Here is an 18225-nt window from a genome sequence, read left to right on the forward strand (position 1 = left end):
CGTAGATAGACCGGTAGATTAGAATAGACGTTGGGAAATTTAGTAACGTTTAATAGAGAAACCGCATAGAGACTGTAGATTAGATTCATCAGTTACAAGGCAAAACGTCTGGAATTCCGCCTGTTATGTGTGAATTAACCGTCCAAAACCGGATTAGCGTAATCATCGGTTGATTACCAGATATTTTAGTAGCCCCCTGCGCCCTGCTGTAGTCTTCGCCCCCAAGATTAGAGAAAACCCCTCTCCGTTCCTCCAAATGCATCCATGATTCAATATCTCTCCTTCTAGTCATATAATCTCTCTTATCCCCCGGTTCAGTCTGCCGCCATCGTTCCTTTTGACCCTCACTAAAATCGATACCCCCTCATACCCCTCTCTACGACATCTATCACAATGGCTCCTCCTCCACCGCCCTTGGGACAGCGGCTTCTAGGCCACCTCCGACCTATGATACTCATCCTCCTCATGGCCCAAGGTATCTCCCACCTCCCTCCCCACCTCCCCCCCACTAACCTTACCCAGCCTGGTCCGTCACCATCCTCACCCTCCTCCTCAAGCTCGACCTCCGCACCCTCTTCACCTACGACACCCTCCGCCACAAAGCCTTCGGCCGCATGTGGGCCAAATACGGCGACCTCATGTCGCGCGAGATGCCGCTCAACACCGCCGCCCTCCTCGCTACCGTGCGCGGTACCGTCCTCGACCTCGGCCCCGGCAGCGGCTCGCAGCTGTACCAGTTCACCCCAGGGCAAATCGACGTGGCGTACGGGGTGGAGCCGGCGGTAGACCTACACGTACTACTACGCGCGGCAGCGGAGAAGCGGGGGTTCGAGGGTCGGTATAAGGTGGTGACGGCGGGAGCGGAGCCGGAGTCGTTGGTGCCGGCATTGGCGAGGGAGGGGGTGATTGGGGAAGGGGGGGCGGAGGTATTCGATGAGATTGTGTGCGTGAGGGTGCTGTGCGGCGTGCCGAGACAGGAGGAGGTGGTGAAGGGGTTGTATCGGTTGTTGAAGCCGGGGGGAAGGTTGGTGGTGTCGGAGCATGTGGTGAACCCCTGGCGGTTGAAGGAGGGGAGTATCGTGGCGCGCGGCCTGCAAATTGGATATCATCTTTTGGGTTGGAAGTTTTGGGCGGGGGGTTGTTGCATGGATCGCGATACGGAGAAATCGTTGAAGGAGGCGGGGAGTTGGTCGAAGATTGCGTTGGAGCGCTCGCAGTCATGGGCGGTGATTCCGCATATCGTTGGATACCTGGTCAAGGCATGAAGGGATCTTTATAAGATCAATGATAAATAAAACTGCGGAGATAGTTCAATTATATTGTATCACGCAGACTGCAGTGAAAGCTATACTCATCCTATAATGGACTACTTTTACCAGGAGTATGGATTGTTTTAACAGGAGCAACCTGAGAATCAACCTCAATCCAATTGTGAAACCTCCAACATCGCACGTACAAAACAATCCCAAATACCGCTGAATAAACTTCTCATTCGGATTATTCAAATTTGTCCAATAATCCGACGCAATGTTACCTCCAGTAGATCCCCATGTTCTCGAGCAGAACCCGCATTTCGGTGCTCTGTATAAAGATTTGACGACGACCAAGTTGAACCAAGATGGGACGACGATCAACCACAAAGACGAAGCCCGGCAAGCCGAAATACGAAGTGTAAGTAGGGTTTGCCAATCCTCTGCACCGAGTGATGACATCTATTCTATTGTCCATCTCGCTAACCCATCGGCAGCAACTCTTCGAAATCCGCGAGAGGTTGGCAAGGACCCGGATCCTTAGAGAAGCGCTGTTATCATTCGCATCCAAGAGCTCGGATCTACCCGATGAAGTGCGCTGAACAAATCTTGTTATTCGACTCGAAAAAGGGGTTTCTAACCTCCATCCTAGCTCCAAGAAGTCATCGTGCTGCTCTTATCCGAGTCCGAGAACGAGATCCGCATCCAAGCCGAAGAGCTCCTCCGGGATGACAAACAGTACTTCCTCGTCCGTCCCTTTCCCCAAACCAATAACGTCCTCAATCTAACACCTACAAGGAAAACATCGACCTCATAACCTCCACCCTTACCACCCACCTCGCCACCCTCGTCCCCCCTATCGCCGCCCTCCTCTCCCCCGAAGGTCCGTTTTATTCCCCCTTCCCCCCTCCTCACCTAACTAACCTCTACAGACCCCTCCATCCAAACCCTCACCACTCTACCACCACCCTCCACCCATCCCATCCCGCACCCCACCTCCCTCCCCCCTACCACTCTCCCCCTCGCCACCCACACCACCGCTCTCCAAACCGCCCACACCACCCTCTTCCCCGCACTCATCACCCACCTCGAGCGGACGATCCACGGGCAGTCGGCGCGGCATGCGCGCGCCGAGGCGGAGCATTTGGGGTGCGTGGCGCGGGCGATGGAGTTGAAGGCAAGGGTGCTAGAGGGGGGGAGGGGGGATGCGGAGGTGGAGGAGGCGTTGAAGGCGTATGAGCGGCATTTGGGGCGGGTGGAGAGGGGGCTGGGGGGACGGGTGGAGGCGTTGAAGGGGGAGTTGGGGGGTTATGAAGGGAAGGGGATGAATGGGGTGGTAGAGAGGTATGTGGAGGTGGTGAGGGAGGTGGAGGAGGTGAGGAGGGAGGTGGAGGAGTTGGAAGGGAGGGTGAAGGGGTGATAGGAAGGGATCTGGAGGGTTGATATCAAAGAAGATCGATTGAAAGGGGTATCTTGGTCTATTATCGTACACGCGAAACAAAAAACCGGTCATGAGCCTCCTCCCGCCACCACCCTACCCCTTCCCCTCCGCTCCTCCCGCTCCATCTTCCTTAACTGATTCCCACTCATCCCCTCCTGCCCCCTCCCCTCCTTCCACGCCCTCACCCCCTCCTCACTCACATCATCCAACACAAACCGCCCCACGACCCCATTCCTCCACCGCTGCACCAACCACCCCGCCGCCCCCTCCATATCCGCCTGCCCCCCCTTCACCAGCCGCCCTGTCCGCCGCGCCACCCCCTCCAGCAGCACCGCGACGTCGTTCGTCGGCGGCGAGTACTCCGCGTATAGCGACGGGTCGCGCAGGTTGAGTTGGTAGAGGAGATAGTCCGCCAACGTCTCCGATGGGACGATCCCGTCCTTCACACACCCACATAACGCGAGCTTCAACATCGCCGTCGCGTCGGGGACGTACGGGATGAATACCCCGGGCGTATCCAAGATATATATCCCCCCGCCCCCAAACTCCTCGACCCCCCCTTTTCTCTCGTACCCTCCTCTCTCCTTCTTCTCCCATCCCGCCTCCGCCACCACCCCCCTCGGCCCCCCCTTCGGCATCTCCCCTCCGCCCCACACCTTCACCCCGGTCCCCACCTTCCGCGTCACACCCGGCTGGTCGCCCGTGCGCGCGGCTTTCCCCTTCCCGACGCCGACGCTGCGCAGCGCGTTGAGGAGGGAGGATTTGCCGACATTGGGCATGCCGACGATGAGGACGCGGGCGCCGGCGATGGAGCGGGCGTGCGCGGTGGCGTGGGTGTGGATGGTGGAGAGGAGGGCACGGATGGAGGGGCGGGAGGTGGTGGTGGTGGGGAGGACGGGCGTAGGGTGGTGGAGGGTGCGGAGGAGTTGGTCGCGCTGGGAGATGTTAGTTGGTCGTCCGGAATGAATGGACGCGTGAGGCCATATGACTGGATATTGATAGGATATGATTTCATAAGATGTAAGAAGCAAACCAACTCACCTCTCTCTCCACCTTGCCCCCGCCCCCAACCACCCCCAAATCCCGCTTCGTCAACACCACCACCCGCGCACGCTCCCCCAACGTCTCCTCGAACAGCGGGTTCGTCGACGTCAGCGGCACGCGGTAGTCACGGCACTCGACGATCAGGTCGATGGACGCGAGGAGGGTCTTCATCTTCGTGAGGCCCGCGGCGTGGTGGCCTAGGTAGTAGGAGCGGGGGAGTGAGAGGAGGGGTGGGAAGGTAGGGCGGGGGGTGAAGGGGGGCATAGTAGTGGTGGGTTGGGGGCGGGTAGAGTTGAGGGGTGTGGTAGAGGCTATTTGGGTGTAGGGACGGGGACATGGTGAGGCATTGAGAGAATTGAAAGATGTTGGAGATGGGAGGATGGGGTTAACATTGAAGGTCGAAGATAATATGCGGAATCCAAAAAGTTAGATGGACATTTTTCGAGATGTTCCTCGCGAATGGCACGTGCGTCTATCGCAAGTACCTTGATGGGCTGTGGTTGTCCCCAGACTCCAGGGCATCAATAATTCAAGATCATCCATATATAAAAAGTCACTATTCAATCACAGACAACAATGTTATGCTGAACTCATTCCCATTCAACACATTCCTCCGAATAATCAACCCTCCCCTTAACAACATACACCCATCATCGCTTATGGACCGCTTATTTCCTATCCCATAATCTCATAATTCCATCCCCAGAAAACGCCATGCTCAACCTAATGAATATCCATACGCATATCACTATTTCAAATTTCGTGTGCCCAGAATCCTGTCCCAGAACCCGCTGAACCAAATCCACCCAAACCAAATCCATCTCGCCCGGAAGAGAAAACGATTCGTGATCGGACATATATACCATCCCGCGCCAGCCCCGCCGTGTCACCGGTGAAACGACCGAGGAGAAAAAACGAGTGGAAAAAGAGCAAGTGGAGAGGAAGAGGAGGCAGAAACAAGGCAGAGAAAATCCGCCCGATGAAACGTCCGACTTACAAGCTCCGTATCCACGTCTGCGCGAACGATGAAAAACAGCTCATAGACCACATGAACATCTCGCTCTTTCCGCGCTCCGACGTCGATGTGGAGGTCGAAGTCAGAGATGAGGGAAGCGCGACGGGCGGAGGCGATGGCGAGAAAAACAACCTAAGGGGAAAAACAAACTTTTGACGCATCGCCGCCGGATGGAGAGGAAACGCAAACACAATCGCCATCGCAAACGCATAGCAGAGAGCAGAAGCAGAAAAGCAGACGCAATTACAACCAAGAAACCGAGGTGAAATGTTTCCATAATACAGCCGCCCGTCCCGTCCCTTTTCGTCCGCGACTTTTGCATCGTCCCCATCATCCCTTTTCTCACCGACGGCGGAACGAAGTGAAGTAAAGCAAAGAATACAGAAAAAACCAAAACAAAACGCCATCATCCGCTATCCGCTAATTTTGTCGCTGTTACTTTTCTGCCGGGAGGTGATTTTTTTCAGTGTGTCGTGTCGTCAGGTTAGGATCGATGATTTGCTCCTTCCTTCCCCGGTACTTTTTCTTCCTCGTCAATCTGCATCGTCTACGCGACCAACCATTCCGCTCCACGCATTCATTCATATATTCATAGAACCCTCAAGTGCCGGTGCCGTCACCGAATCGCAGTGCGCCAAGTCACCCAACCAATGGCTGTCGCTCAGTGACCCAACAGCACCGCATCACGCCCCAACAAACCGCGAACGATGAGTAGAAAAGGTCCGCACCCCCATTCCCCAACCCATCTCCCCGCGAAAAGAAGTAATTCTGCACCGGATAAAGCAATGAAGCCCTCCGAAAGAATCAGATCGTGGTGTTCGTGTCCGCCATGCCGCAACCGACCGACCCGACCACCTCACCCACGAATCGCCGTCGGCTGATGATCGCCGAAGAACCCCGAATGCATCCCATGCTGATGATACATCCCTGCAGGGCTTCCCGACCGTGACCCGATTCCCAGGCCATGCATCGGTACGGGCGATCCGGAGCGGGCGAGGAACGACGGGGAGCTGCGCGATGGGGAGGTGGTGCTCGTTGGATAGGGGGGATTGTTGGTCGGGGTGGTTGGGTCGGATTTGGGAGGGGAGCGGGAGTCGGAGGCGCCGTCGAAGGTGGGGGACATGTGGGGGGAGGGGGGCGAGTTACTGCCGGAGGATTGGGCGCTGGTGGGGGCGCTGTGATCAGAGTCGGAGGTGGGAGTGTCGATGGGGTCGGGGAGGTGGTGGGTGATGGCGGTGGGGGGGGTAGTGGTGACGGGAGAGGAGGTGGGAAGGGAGGAGGTAGGGACCGCGGGAACGGGTGCGATTGGTGCGGTGTTGGGAGAGGAGGGTTTGCCGGAGCCGAACTGTGGGGGAAGGTCAGTATCCTATCCGACAGGGGAGGCCTGGACGACGAGGAAGAGGACTGGAGAGGGGGGACGGTAGGTGAGTCCATGGGAAGGTAGATGAAGTCTCTCAATACATCCTCGTCGCGGGGGGTGTACGTACGAAGCAATATTTCTGGATCAACTCATTGTATTCGGCCGACTGAAGGTCCGGTTTCTCCGATGACAGCGTGTCCGGCCGTCCACGTCCGCGTCCCCGGTCCGGTACCCCTCCCACCGCCTTCGTGTCGAGGATGCGACGTTGCTGCTCTGGAGATACCGACGAAGTCGGTGCTCCTTGGGTCGCTTTCCCTTTCGGTTGGATCCCGCTTCGATCCCCTATGGCCGACTGTGCATTCGACAATGCCGCCGATAAGCTTGCCGAGAAGTCATATCGGTTGGAGAAGCCGTGCTGCGAGGGGTTGGCACGTCGACGTGCATCGTCCGGGAGGAAACCAGCTTTTCGAGGCTTGCCCTTGAGTCGCAACACCGCAGCATTCGGTGCGTCGTTGAAGGAACCGAATTCGGACATGTTATCAAACTTAGAACCGAAGTCATCGTCGATATTCCGTGCGGTAGGGAAGCTGTAGGGGCGTTGTGTGGTCGCCGAAGCAGGCGAATGGCGACTGCGAGGAATGGCACCAAGAGAGCCGGACACTGGAGCCCCCTTTTTGGCTTTGGACTTTGGAGGGGAAACCGGCTTGCGGGTGAAATCGATGGAATAGTTCATCTTGTTGTTGTTATCCCAGAACTCCTGATCATTGACGGTATACCGGATGCAGAGGAGCATGGTTTTCGATTCGAGATTGGCTTGGTCAGAGAGCTTGATGTTGAAGTTGAAGCGATCATACCCGTCGTCGTATTTTCGACGCACATCGTTGTTAAACTCCGCGACGACCTCCGACGTGGTCTTCCAGTAGTCGAGAGTGAACCGGCAGACCACGAATTTGTTAAACGCGAGGTTTGCAACGGCGACCACACCGACTAGCATCTTGGAGTCGCTGGACAAGAAAATCTTTTCGCACCACACGGGTTGTGTTCGCCTCTCCATCGTATCCCGGGGCCAGTTCACCAGGCGGATCTCGTACTCGTATGTTTTCGGTCGCGACCCCCCTTCCGAGAAAAACGGATATTCTGCATCGCTCTCGTACATCTCGACAGGCGATGAACCAGCACTGACTGCGATTGGACGATCGATTTGAAGGAAATGTCGGACCTGCTCAATATTATCGTTGAAGTGGACCGCTTTGGAGAAGGTGGGAGTGCCCGGCATGCTCGATGGACGCCGATGAGAAGCAGGCCTCAACGCCGGCTTGACCAGTTCACCAGACTTTTTGCGGATGAGCGGGGGCTTGACCGACATGTCTTCCTCGCTGTCGTCGGTGCTATGGATCAGGGAGTCGGGGATGTTGGTGACCAAGCTGGAGAGGGCCAGTTCGCTCGATGACCGCGAATGAGAGATCTTCCGAGCCTCAGGAGTCAAGGCTGGTCTCGGTGGTCGTTTGACCGGCGATCCTGAGGGCGACTTTACGCTGCCATCAGTCCCGCGGTCCGGGGAGGGATCCCGACGCTGAGGAATGTCCGCAAGAGCATGATGAAGCTCGGCGAGACTCTTGAGGCCCCGTCGATCCTCCTCATCGGAGCTGTGTGGGTCCCCGGATGCCATGTTTGAGCGAATGAGCTTGCCATTGGCAGCGGTTGGGCCGAGAGACCGGGTACCAGCTCTCGATGAGCTCGACCAGACCGACCCATTCATAGCTGCCTTATTTCCATCGTTGTGGTCGGATATGGAGGGGGTTCGTCGGTGTTTCTGGAGGTAGGAAGTCGAGGTGACGGATCGGGGGAGGTGTGGTCGCTTGTGCTGCTCCTGTGGCGACAGAGCGTCCGGAGAGATATAGGAGTTATTTCGGCTGATAGTGGGACTGTTGGATTTTGACGAGGAAGGCGATCGATGAGAAGGTGGAGTGTAAGGCATGTCCTCCACTTTACACGTCGACAGGAGGATTATGATCGAAGTGGACCGGACAGCATTACAAAATGGATAATGCACGAAAAACCCGAGGTCCTGTCAAGAAGGGAGCAGTTAGCTTGCTGATTTTGGTGTATAGTGAGTAATAGGTGAGAAGGGAAAGGTCTGATGAGTGGGAGATCTCAGAGCAACGCCCGACCGACGTCATCACTAACTGATCGAAAGATAATGAGTTTGAGCCAGTCCCAGCCGTGACAACCGATTCAAGCAATGTGTGCTCCTCAATTGGCCCGTGAAGACGGGTTTCATGAGGCCAAGTCCACCACCGAATGACAATCTCAACAACCACGCGTGGGGGTCGACTTCGAGGTCCAAGCTGGAACAACGGAGACGAGGCAATGCACACGGAGGACCAAGGCTGAGGCTAACAAGAATAATATGGGATACAGGAGTATAGGGTCGAAGGGAAGTGAGTGAGGTGTATACACACAGGCGATGCCTGGTGAGTCGCCGGAGTGTGTATCAGGGAAGCGGAACAGTGTGGAAGGAAAGAGCGATTCGATGTTGGTCATCAACGGCTCGATCGGACGAAGGAAGGAAGGTCGTACCTACCGGTGATGAAGACAGAGACAGAGAAATAAATCTCTCCCGTGGTCGAAGGATGTCGTCGAAGGACTGACAAGGTAACCAGACCGAAAGACAGCAAGAGGTTGCTGTTCTATAACGGTGGGTGAGTGGTGATATGGTCGAACAATATATCGAACGGCAGCGGAGGCCTCGATTCCGGTGGAGGGCAAGTATTAATGTCGGGAGGAGAGAGCGGATACGTCGGGAGGGGAAGAAAGGAACTCAATCTTTCTTTGGATGACGAAGAGAAAGAGGGGCCTCGCTCGTATGATAATCTCGAGCAACCAAACCAGGATTGATACAGAGGAGAGGAGGAGGGAGGAGTAGTGGGTAAAGAGGAGTAGGTGGGATTCTTGAGGGCGGCGAGATTGGGTGAGAGTCGAGAGGCACAGAGGCGTCAGTGTGCAATGGCCCGGGAATTTTGGTGAGGATGATTGATGTCTTTTTGGTGGGTCTTTGAGGGGGCAAATAAGGCAATTCAGTGCATTCACACAATTGGTGAGGAGAACAAGGATGCGATCATCGATGGTCCAGGGCCTTTCCAGGGATGTTTAGGCGCTTGGCCGGTGCCGCTCGTTCTCTAAATCCTCAACCATATCTCTCTCATGCCACCCGGGAGGCTAATTGATAATGCTACCAGTACCTGTTTCCCTTCTCCCAGGTTAGATAGACAGATACCGGATTAACTAGATAAATGGATCATGCTACAAATCCGTGGCCGATCGTAAGATCGTCGACAAAATCTCTTCTTGGATCTGCCTTTTCTTTCGTAATGGTGCCTCAAATCCCCCGATTTTCGATTGAAGAGGAGAAGGTGCTCGTCTCGTGTAATGGTGACATTTGGACGACCGTTGAAAACGGGGAACTCAATGTCGGGTTCAGGGCAGCACACGCGCACACACCATAAAAGTTGGTCTAGCCGTCTAGCCAGTGTCGGTGGTGGGAGACAGCGCGTGGGTCGAGACTTCTTCCTTCTTGTCTCTTCTATCTCAGTTCTCAGTTCTCATTTTCACCCTCTCTATTAGTTTCCTAGTGTCTGGCAGGGCTTAGAGCCCCCCTTGGCTGCCGTGTTCGCGTTGTTGGGTAAACGGGTTGCTGCAAGTGGCGTTCGAGGTCGGCGAAAGGAAAATACTTGGCGGGGGGCCCTGGACGCTCGTCAACTGCTGGGGCAGCGGTGGGCTGCGCTAAAAGAGGGGCTATTCCATCAAAGTTGGTGCTAGGATTACCGCCCGGTGGTAGGTATCATGGGAATGTTAACTTGCAGATGTGCGGCATTGGCAGGAATATGCAGAAGAGTGAGTCTGCATGAGTAGGTGCAATTTGCATCGATATTTGCATCGATTATGGGTAGGTATTGCTTGCTTGTTGACTTGGCTTACCTGTGCTCGAGTTGTGAGTAGTGACTTTTGTCGATGTGCCAATGTCAAAGGCGAAAGACGCAAGAAGACGCCGTCCGCAGCAGCGATGCTGCACCCAAGGGAGACGAGACCGAATTCAACGGGAACGGTCCAGTCTTCAACTGCAATTGATGAGTTTCCCACCAAGCGCAGGCCTCCCCTGGACCATACACCATTCCATGCCCAACAGTTCGAGCCCATCGCCAATGTTCCATCCGAATCCTTTGTCCTCGATACATCCACTACTCTAAAGATACAACTCTCGACATTCGGAAATCTAAATGTCACTACCCATTTTCTGATCGAGGACAAAGTCAACAATGAACAAATACGATAATATCTGCAAAGTAGTCATCCCGCCCCATTCCGCCGCATCCTGCTCGCCCGCTATGACCATTCCCAACTGAAACTCCCTTCTAAAAGCAATTGACATCCGCTTTTCCCGTCTGTAACGCGAAGAGGAAGTCTGATGACATGATCGTACGTCAAAACCAAAAATCCTTGGGGAACATTCCAACGCTTGGACTCTGCGCCTTGGGATCCCGTTTCATCCAAGTATCCATCCCACCCGGTCGAATCATCGCGTTCGATCCCATCGTCCTAAAGTGATAAATGCACGAAATGATAGCAAGAATAGCCTACTGAGATCCAAAACGTCGTGGCTTGCCGATTCTATAGCCAATTCGCATCCCTATCGGTATCTTAATCAATTCGTCATATGTATCGCACCATTCCCGCCAGGCCGCCACCCAGTCATTCCACATCGGCGTGGATCGTGAGCGGGTACAATCAGCCCATGTCGGTCGAATTCCCCGCCTATCTCAGATCACTCAACATCACCTAATAAATTAATATAAGGTACGGAATACGTAACTGATATCTACGTATCTCCATCACCAGCCCCATCACCAACCGGATAAATCAACCCTCCCCAGTCCCCACCGCATCTCCGGACCATGTCCCTGAGCCGCAACCCCAAAGCCTATCACCAACTCAACCCAACGGAACCTCCGCTCGCTCCCGTTCCCAATTCCATCATTAATTCCTCAAATCAACACTTCAGTCTTCACCTTTACCTTCCCAATTCCATCCATACCCACCCATCCGCACCACCACGCCGTGTACCACCGCCCACCAACTGAAGCGGTCGTGTAACCGCCCCGCCGTGGGATCCCGGCGCTGGGCGTCCCGTGCGGAACACCGAACACGGGCGTCTGGCCGGTACCTATGGAGTAGGGAGTCGGAAATTGGGACGGGAGGGAGGGCGTCCTAGACCCTCTTTGCCGGTTAGTTTAGGCGGGCGGGCCGGGTGGGTCGGGGGCCTGGGGACGGGCGGTTGCTGGATCGGGGAGGTACCGTGGGTTTGGGGGCTCGTTTTGGTTGGTGAAGAAACGTCGGGGAGGGAATGGATAAACCGTAAAGGAGGTAGAGCTATTGATGCATTGTGCGATGCGGTGGAAGGGTGTGCTGAGATTCGCCCGAGAGGCGGAATGAGAGGAGTGGCGCGGCCTAAGGATTTTTGGATAGGCTAACCTATCGTGACTTTGTGATGATGGGGAGCCGTGACTGTAGAGCAGCTGAGCGACCTCTGCAGTATTCGTGCAAGACGATAATTAAGGTTGGGTTTATTTGACCATGTCCCGAATCTTTCATACGGATCTCTTCTCTCTTTCTGAATCCTCCAGTACCTAGCCAAATTGACCTCTACTCCGTTTCCATCTCGCAGCGCTTTCGCATCCCGAAAGAACCTCCTTCAGATCATCCCCAAGTACCAATATACGAGCAATACGGCGCTGCCCCCCCGTGCCTAAACCTGCAGTCATCACCCCGTACAAGTAAAGTCAAGCACATCACCTGCCCACTCGTACCCCGTCCCCCCATCTCCGTGTCCCATCCTCATCTCTCCCAGCGCGGTGCACAAGTCACTATCCCTAATGCCGTGAGATCGCCATTCATTCCGTACACCTCCGCCGCATCACGACGTGCAGAAAAACCTAACCTGCGATCGTGACAACCGATTCCAGAACCGACAAGACAAATGCATTCCTGCGATGACTGACGACTGATGACTGATGAGTGCGATCCGGTCGTGCTCGATCGCACCAACGCAACGAACTACTGAGCGCTACGCGCTTGTGATGGCTTGTCACTGGACCATGACGCGATGCGCCCACTGCGCGCGTCGTTCGGAATCCCGTCCAATCGACCATCGGCGCGGCGGGAACGGGAGTCGCCGATGATGTCATGTCGCTGCCCGCCGCAATTTCTGGCGTGGGATTTATGGGGACGAGGTTCTGGCTCGCGCCACAGTTCGTGATTCTGGAGTTCGAGAATCTGTTGAGCGTCGCCATGGTTTCAAACTTTCAATTGAATCCTCTTGATGAATCTTGCACATCCACGATCAACAGCGCCAGATACCAGATCTCGAACTGATCTGTGCCTCGCCATTTCACCGCAATGAGGCGCAATCGCCCGCCATCTATCACGGATCTCGCCTCTCTGGTGTCTGGGTTCCTTCCTCCTCACTCTCAACCCTCAAGTCATTAGCCCTCAACCGAATTGAATTAAGTTAAGGCGTTCGCTACCTATTTTAGTGAGACGCCAGCGCTAAGGTACTACTCCACCCCGGCCCACTGTCCAGCCACCAAATCCCAATCCACATGGATAAATTCGACAATGGCACCAGCGAAATAAGCGAGCGGCGAAAGCGAGTTCGCCGTTCGGCCTTAGGGCGGTCCCACAGCGGCAGCCAAGCTGGGTGCGGTGCATGGATGATTTTTGCCAGTTGCACGAACTGTCGCTGTTGATATCTGATAGGTAAATGTTAGAAGCGTTACATAACGTCGCGTTCGGACTTCAGCAGGTCAGGATTCGGCTCAAGGAATTCTTCAGACAGGAGATGCGAGCGCTGGACGATTCAAAGAATTACCCGGCGGAGAAGTATTGGCTTTAGCCGCCTGTGCTCGTGAGGACCGCGCTGTAAAATGGATCCCGTATCCCGTTCCGTGTCTCACATTCTTCACCGCACCGTGATTCCCGTCCTCGTAAAAAGCAACATCTGGATGCCTCTCCTCACTTAGGTACTCAGTTATATTGCCACCGCCCCCCACCACGTTTTGGAACGGGAAACAAGCGGTGACAAGAGCCGCGAACCAATGGCGTCCTCATCGAACTTCAGATTTGCTGGACGATAAGGCAAATAGGGATGGGGGAGGGGATGCCAATTTCCCATGATTGCTGACGTGCAGAATAAGAGGGCGCGGGGGCGGGGCATCCGATGGGGGACGATGCTGGGACGGGGCCGGCAGATTTGAGGTTGGGGAAGCTGACTAACTACTTCCATATTACCTTGAAATCCAGGCCGGCAGTCTTCGAACATCAAATATCGAGTGGTGTTGATGGATGGACAGAGCTGTCAGCCGTCAATGTCAGGTGTGATCGATCGCCGTTCTGTGCACCACCCATCGACACATCGACAAACGATCGGAGATGGTTCCTGATCTCCATCACCCTTCGCTACCTCCGAACCACGCCTGACAAAAAGCCGACCCTGAGATCGTCCAGATCTTCCGAGATGCGACCACCGCCGTGGTCGAAGGTCTGCTGAGGGTTTGGAGATATCGTTCGGATGCGTGACGGGTTGACGGTGACACCAATGCTGTGCTGACGCATGGCGCCTGGCAGGTGGTTGAGATACCATACACGGGCTGTGGGGAAACCGGTTTGGGGAGGACGGTGCAGTCGGGTCGGTGATCACTGAATGCAGTGCGAGCAGTGCCCCAGGCCAGTCAGCCTTCAGGTCCACCGAATGCTAGAGAAGTATTGTATGAAGATTGAAGTGGGAGTTCTGCCCCGTCCAGCGTGCATCTTCGTGCATCTACAGACTCGCTACACCCCGTATTTCGCCTCCCATACTACCCTCGTCGACCACACGCCGTGGAACGATGCTTGGACAACCACTGACAGTGTTGAACCACCGCGTTGTCCAATGGTATACAGACGTAAGACGAGACAAAGGAGGGAACAACCGTTCATTAACTTGCCAAACCCTGCAGTGCCAGACTACAGTGCCTGTCAGGGGGTACGAGACGCCCTGCCATGTGGACTGGCCTAGTTATACAGGTCGCACTGACTTGTATCGGCAGACCACCACCAATCCGTGCCATTCGCCATCCATCAGTCACCTGCCCTTCCACTTCGCAGCACCATCCCCCGTCGCTCAGCATGCCACCATCTCTCCTCCGCCGCCGCTGTAAAGTACTTAGTTCGAGCCGCAGCACTCCCGACATGCATCCCGTCCGCCCGCCTGCAACGACCATCGTGACCATGAAGCCCACCAGTCACGCATGTCAGAAAAATGCGGAAATGTGACCACGCTGCGCTCCGCGGAGGGGAATCCAGTTGTTTCCAGTGGCTATGGTCGGGGGTTGGCTCACCTTAGATGGAGCTGTCTGGCTGCATTTCTAGTTACGCAAAAGGAAGCTCGCAAGAAGTCTCGTGATTCGGGGGGGGGGGGGTGTGCATGGAATAGGTTCAGAGGATCACGAGATGAAAGCACTAGATAGAGGTTACTGGTGGGGATGTTGGGTGAGGAGCCGAGGAAAGATGGGAATTCGGGCATTTGGACATGATGGAGGATCTTCTATCAAGTGCGGCATGAGTAGCTAGATACCTTAGTTTTGAATCTGCATGTCGACTGTTGAGCCTTTGCGTCCAGGATTTCTTGATTCTTTATATTGTCTACATTACCAGCGAGTCAGGGTATATCCTAGTGCCGACAAAACACAAGTCCGTTCTTACTAGCCACAGGTAAACTGAGCCGCATCTTGATGAATGACGTACATGGTACATAGCATTGGCTATGGAGCCGCCGACGCCAGACGAGCTATCCCGCTTTCCGCGCCGGTTAAACTTCCAATTTCTAAATGACCGATTGCGCATACGTTCTGGCGATCGCCACGTCCAGTCACGCGTAGCGTGGGGTGGTAACCGCATTGGGAAGTTGGGCCGTGAAAATTGAAAGATGGGATTCCCTAGCCTGGGATGGGAAATTTTGAATTTCTGGATCTTGGTTGGCCCGCTATTAGGTAGTGCTTTGAGCCCAATATCAAAATCCAAAGGTTCCCAGTTCCCACTGCTAGTTCTGCCATTCATTGCCTAATGCGGTAATCAACCTTATCGCATCAGTTCCGTCGAGTCGAGTCGAGGCGTCTGTTCTACTTATTGGCCGAGCCTTTCTTTGCCAAGCACCCGTCTGAATGCGGGGTGGGGTCGCATAAAAAAGCAGCGAGAGAAAGAGCTCCCTTTGCAGTTGCCCCGCCTGTTCACAGGAAAAATGGCCCCTTGCCATGAAAAATTGCAGTAATTTGGGGTACATGTTAAGTATCTGAGACACCAACCGAGATATCGCGGAGGCCGGAAAGCACTGCAATGTCTCGCACAAGTCGCAGCGACTGGGCTCAGAACCGAGCCTCAACTCCGTTTGATAAAGGCGGAGATGTCCGCCGAAGGATCGAGACCAGGGAAATTCCGCGTCCAATGGATTTTCGACTTTCGAGCCGATAAAGCTATCAGTTTTCTGCCAATTCCCATGCTGAACTCCCAAGTCCCATGGCTTTTGGTAGGCAGGGATGTCCTGCATCCCGCCCTCCAGAACGTGTTTTGTCCAGGACGCACTGGATTGGCACACCGCCAGCTGCGGGCCGTGGCTGGTTGATTGGTATTGAGTTTGTAAAGTTCATGAATCATGAGAGACGCTTCGAAAAAGCAAAGGCAAGGCAAGGAGGGTTTGGTCAGTTTCGGTTGTCGTCATGTAACGGCCATATGAGAACATCTCAAAGGTACCATCCGATCTCCTGGGGTATTTTTCGGTCCGAGATCGTATGATCCGATGAATGATTTATAATTGGTGTCGATTAACGCCTCGAGCCTTAAAACTGATATATTTTCCAGCTATCCTTGAAACTCGATCGCTTAAACCAGCTGAAAAGTACATGCCCGATAATAACCAAGAGTGCTTGAAGAAACAAGGTGTCTATCTCCGCGGGGCTTCATTAAGTATACCTTGGTTACCGCCCTGATACAACAGCTAGAACCAGGGTTCGAGACCATCAGATATTAGCCTCCATTGCCGATTCTCCGAACGTGTCTCTTAAACATATCTTGAAGACAATAGCTTCACATGACATCGGCTGCAGTTGTCTCTGTTGAGAACCAAGCCATTCGGATCAGCCGGATCGGCCAGCAAAGCGTTCCAATTTCGATGCCCGTCTCTTCCTGCTCCGCTGCATCAACGGGAAATTGCCATCCCGTCGGAAAACGAACGCTTACTGTCGTGCAACCATCCTCAGAGGCTTTGAATGGATTTCAACGCGTGGAGAAGATGCTGGAAACTGGGGTGCAGCGATCGCGAGAAGCCATTCACCGGTTCTCTTGATGATGTGCGTCGAAAGATGGAAAGCCAAGATGGACATGCAGGGCTGGATTTGCTATTGCTTGGCCCATTTTCGAGGGATGAGGATGTTGACTTGCGCTTGTGTCAAATGTCAATACTAATCTTCGGGCGCTAGCAGCTATAATAGTCCGTCTTGATCTAGTGAGAACGTTCGTGTCAATAATTCTATCGCGGCTCTGTTCGGATGCCGAGCGTCTAGAACGAGTCAACTCATCGCGATAGGAACTCGGTCTGGAACATATACAACACGCCCTGATCGTCGACTACGCCCTTCTACCCTCCCACCTTAGTTGCCGTTGCGGACCGTTTCGCCCACCCTGGCGCTTCACCAGAGCCGGTGAGGTGGCGATATGCGGACTAGGGTTGCCTTATCTCTGCCCGACAAAACCTGGGTAAACAGCAGGCTCATATCAGCGCCAACACTCGCTACGGATGCCAGCTGGTTAGTCGCCTTTAATCCATGGCCAAGTAAGTTTGCGAAGGTGTCCATGAGGGTCGGCATATCGAACTTCTTGTTTAGTAGGCCCCGGATGCAATGGAGAACTACGAGGCAAGGGTAACGGAAAGCTGCCTCGAGCCACAAAGTTTGGCGCCTGGGTGTGCTAATTAAATGCCGTAGCCATTAGAAATCAATATCCAGGGCTCTGGGGATAAATATGCGACATCAAATAGTGGGCTCGAACGCAACGAAACTCGGTAGAACGGAGGATCAATGTCGGACATTAAAGACGGACTCTCAACAAATTGTAACACGGCATTTAATTGGAGAAACCACAACTGCAGGTGCAAGGCCAGCTTCTAAGCCGTTCATGCACTACGTTCTACCGTGCTTGAGTGAGTACAATTATCACTCAATCGCTACGCCGCAAAGACCTACCCCTCGAAACTCATTTGAAGCAAAGCGCCAAACGCCGCGAGAAGGCCAAGACTCGCAGCTGGGTTCTCCTCAATGATTGCGCTATTGGTTGATAGGAATTGGATCCGTGGAGCACGAGACAATAGCCTTGTAGCATGTACGTAGTTCGCCGTGCGCCTTCCCCTGTATTGCAGATGCTCCCCAGACTCCAGACCCTCGTGCAGATGTGGAGCGTCGTCAAATGCCACCGTAGACCGTACGCTCGTTCGCGGAGTCTGGAGATGTGAGTGGAGACGTGGATTGGTTGAGGAGAAATCTTCTCGCATGTGTGCTGCCATCGTCAGTTGTGAGCCGCCACCGGTTGTGTTGCAGCGCACGATGGAACGTTGTGTAATTCGCTTCTCCATTAATTGCTTCCCCGACGGTCTGGATGAGTAGTCAATGTGGAACCCTAAGGATTCGTCTCGTTGGCATATGTGCTGGGGTATAACTCTGCCCTCTTGAGTGCCTAGAATAGCCTTCAGACTTAAGACAGGAGTATCGATACAAGTGATGAGTATGAGGGAGCCTGAGGCTACTTCGAGGTACAGGGACGAGCTCTGATACTTCAGTACATCTTCACGTTCATGATGCTGGATGCGGAGAAGCGGACATTTGCTTAATTGGCTTCATAATCAATCTCGTCTTGTGTTCCGCAAGTCGGCACATGACGAAGAGCTCATTTTCATAGCGAATATATAAATTTTATAAAGGTGATGAAGTCAAAAGAGACTTGACCAGTAGTTGTACCTCCACGTGACCATCCATAG

General features: G+C 54.2%; 8 protein-coding genes across 8 annotated transcripts; 3 read left to right on the forward strand and 5 right to left on the reverse strand.

Annotated features, from left to right (window-relative positions):
- Window positions 1-308: 308 nt before the first annotated feature.
- P152DRAFT_425201 (S-adenosyl-L-methionine-dependent methyltransferase) lies at window positions 309-1412 on the forward strand. The gene is made up of 2 exons (XM_033677231.1): window positions 309-475; window positions 523-1412. Exons 1-2 carry the CDS (start codon window positions 394-396, stop codon window positions 1263-1265), a joined length of 825 nt encoding a protein of 274 aa, XP_033529857.1. The 5' UTR covers window positions 309-393; the 3' UTR covers window positions 1266-1412.
- A 35-nt stretch (window positions 1413-1447) lies between these two features.
- P152DRAFT_485593 (uncharacterized protein) lies at window positions 1448-2670 on the forward strand (the record flags this gene model as incomplete). Its single annotated transcript, XM_033682054.1, has 5 exons — window positions 1448-1671; window positions 1748-1843; window positions 1903-1998; window positions 2049-2133; window positions 2183-2670. The coding sequence occupies exons 1-5, from the start codon at window positions 1528-1530 to the stop codon at window positions 2668-2670; spliced, it is 909 nt and encodes a 302-aa protein (XP_033529858.1). The 5' UTR covers window positions 1448-1527.
- An 89-nt stretch (window positions 2671-2759) lies between these two features.
- P152DRAFT_444168 (P-loop containing nucleoside triphosphate hydrolase protein) lies at window positions 2760-4113 on the reverse strand (the record flags this gene model as incomplete). The annotated part of the gene is made up of 3 exons (XM_033677798.1): window positions 3733-4113; window positions 3346-3626; window positions 2760-3255 (listed from the first exon to the last, which is right to left on the reverse strand). Exons 1-3 carry the CDS (start codon window positions 3997-3999, stop codon window positions 2760-2762), a joined length of 1044 nt encoding a protein of 347 aa, XP_033529859.1. The 5' UTR covers window positions 4000-4113.
- A 461-nt stretch (window positions 4114-4574) lies between these two features.
- On the reverse strand, window positions 4575-5437 carry P152DRAFT_227273 (uncharacterized protein). Its single transcript, XM_033674532.1, has one exon. It carries the CDS (start codon window positions 5158-5160, stop codon window positions 4729-4731), a length of 432 nt encoding a protein of 143 aa, XP_033529860.1. The 5' UTR covers window positions 5161-5437; the 3' UTR covers window positions 4575-4728.
- Window positions 5438-6199: 762 nt separating this feature from the next.
- P152DRAFT_227223 (uncharacterized protein) lies at window positions 6200-8254 on the reverse strand. Its single transcript, XM_033674531.1, has one exon. The coding sequence runs from the start codon at window positions 8086-8088 to the stop codon at window positions 6205-6207; it is 1884 nt and encodes a 627-aa protein (XP_033529861.1). The 5' UTR covers window positions 8089-8254; the 3' UTR covers window positions 6200-6204.
- Window positions 8093-8780, reverse strand: P152DRAFT_462719 (uncharacterized protein). The gene is made up of 2 exons (XM_033680401.1): window positions 8298-8780; window positions 8093-8178 (listed from the first exon to the last, which is right to left on the reverse strand). Exon 1 carries the CDS (start codon window positions 8652-8654, stop codon window positions 8421-8423), a length of 234 nt encoding a protein of 77 aa, XP_033529862.1. The 5' UTR covers window positions 8655-8780; the 3' UTR covers window positions 8093-8178; window positions 8298-8420.
- Window positions 8781-13884: 5104 nt separating this feature from the next.
- Window positions 13885-14604, forward strand: P152DRAFT_462721 (uncharacterized protein). The gene has a single exon (XM_033680402.1). It carries the CDS (start codon window positions 14205-14207, stop codon window positions 14475-14477), a length of 273 nt encoding a protein of 90 aa, XP_033529863.1. The 5' UTR covers window positions 13885-14204; the 3' UTR covers window positions 14478-14604.
- A 580-nt stretch (window positions 14605-15184) lies between these two features.
- P152DRAFT_227556 (uncharacterized protein) lies at window positions 15185-16017 on the reverse strand. Its single transcript, XM_033674533.1, has one exon. The coding sequence runs from the start codon at window positions 15745-15747 to the stop codon at window positions 15244-15246; it is 504 nt and encodes a 167-aa protein (XP_033529864.1). The 5' UTR covers window positions 15748-16017; the 3' UTR covers window positions 15185-15243.
- Window positions 16018-18225: the final 2208 nt, after the last annotated feature.

The sequence above is a fragment of the Eremomyces bilateralis genome (assembly GCF_010015585.1).
Source record: "Eremomyces bilateralis CBS 781.70 unplaced genomic scaffold P152scaffold_39, whole genome shotgun sequence".
Classification (NCBI taxonomy): Eukaryota; Fungi; Ascomycota; class Dothideomycetes; order Eremomycetales; family Eremomycetaceae; genus Eremomyces; species Eremomyces bilateralis.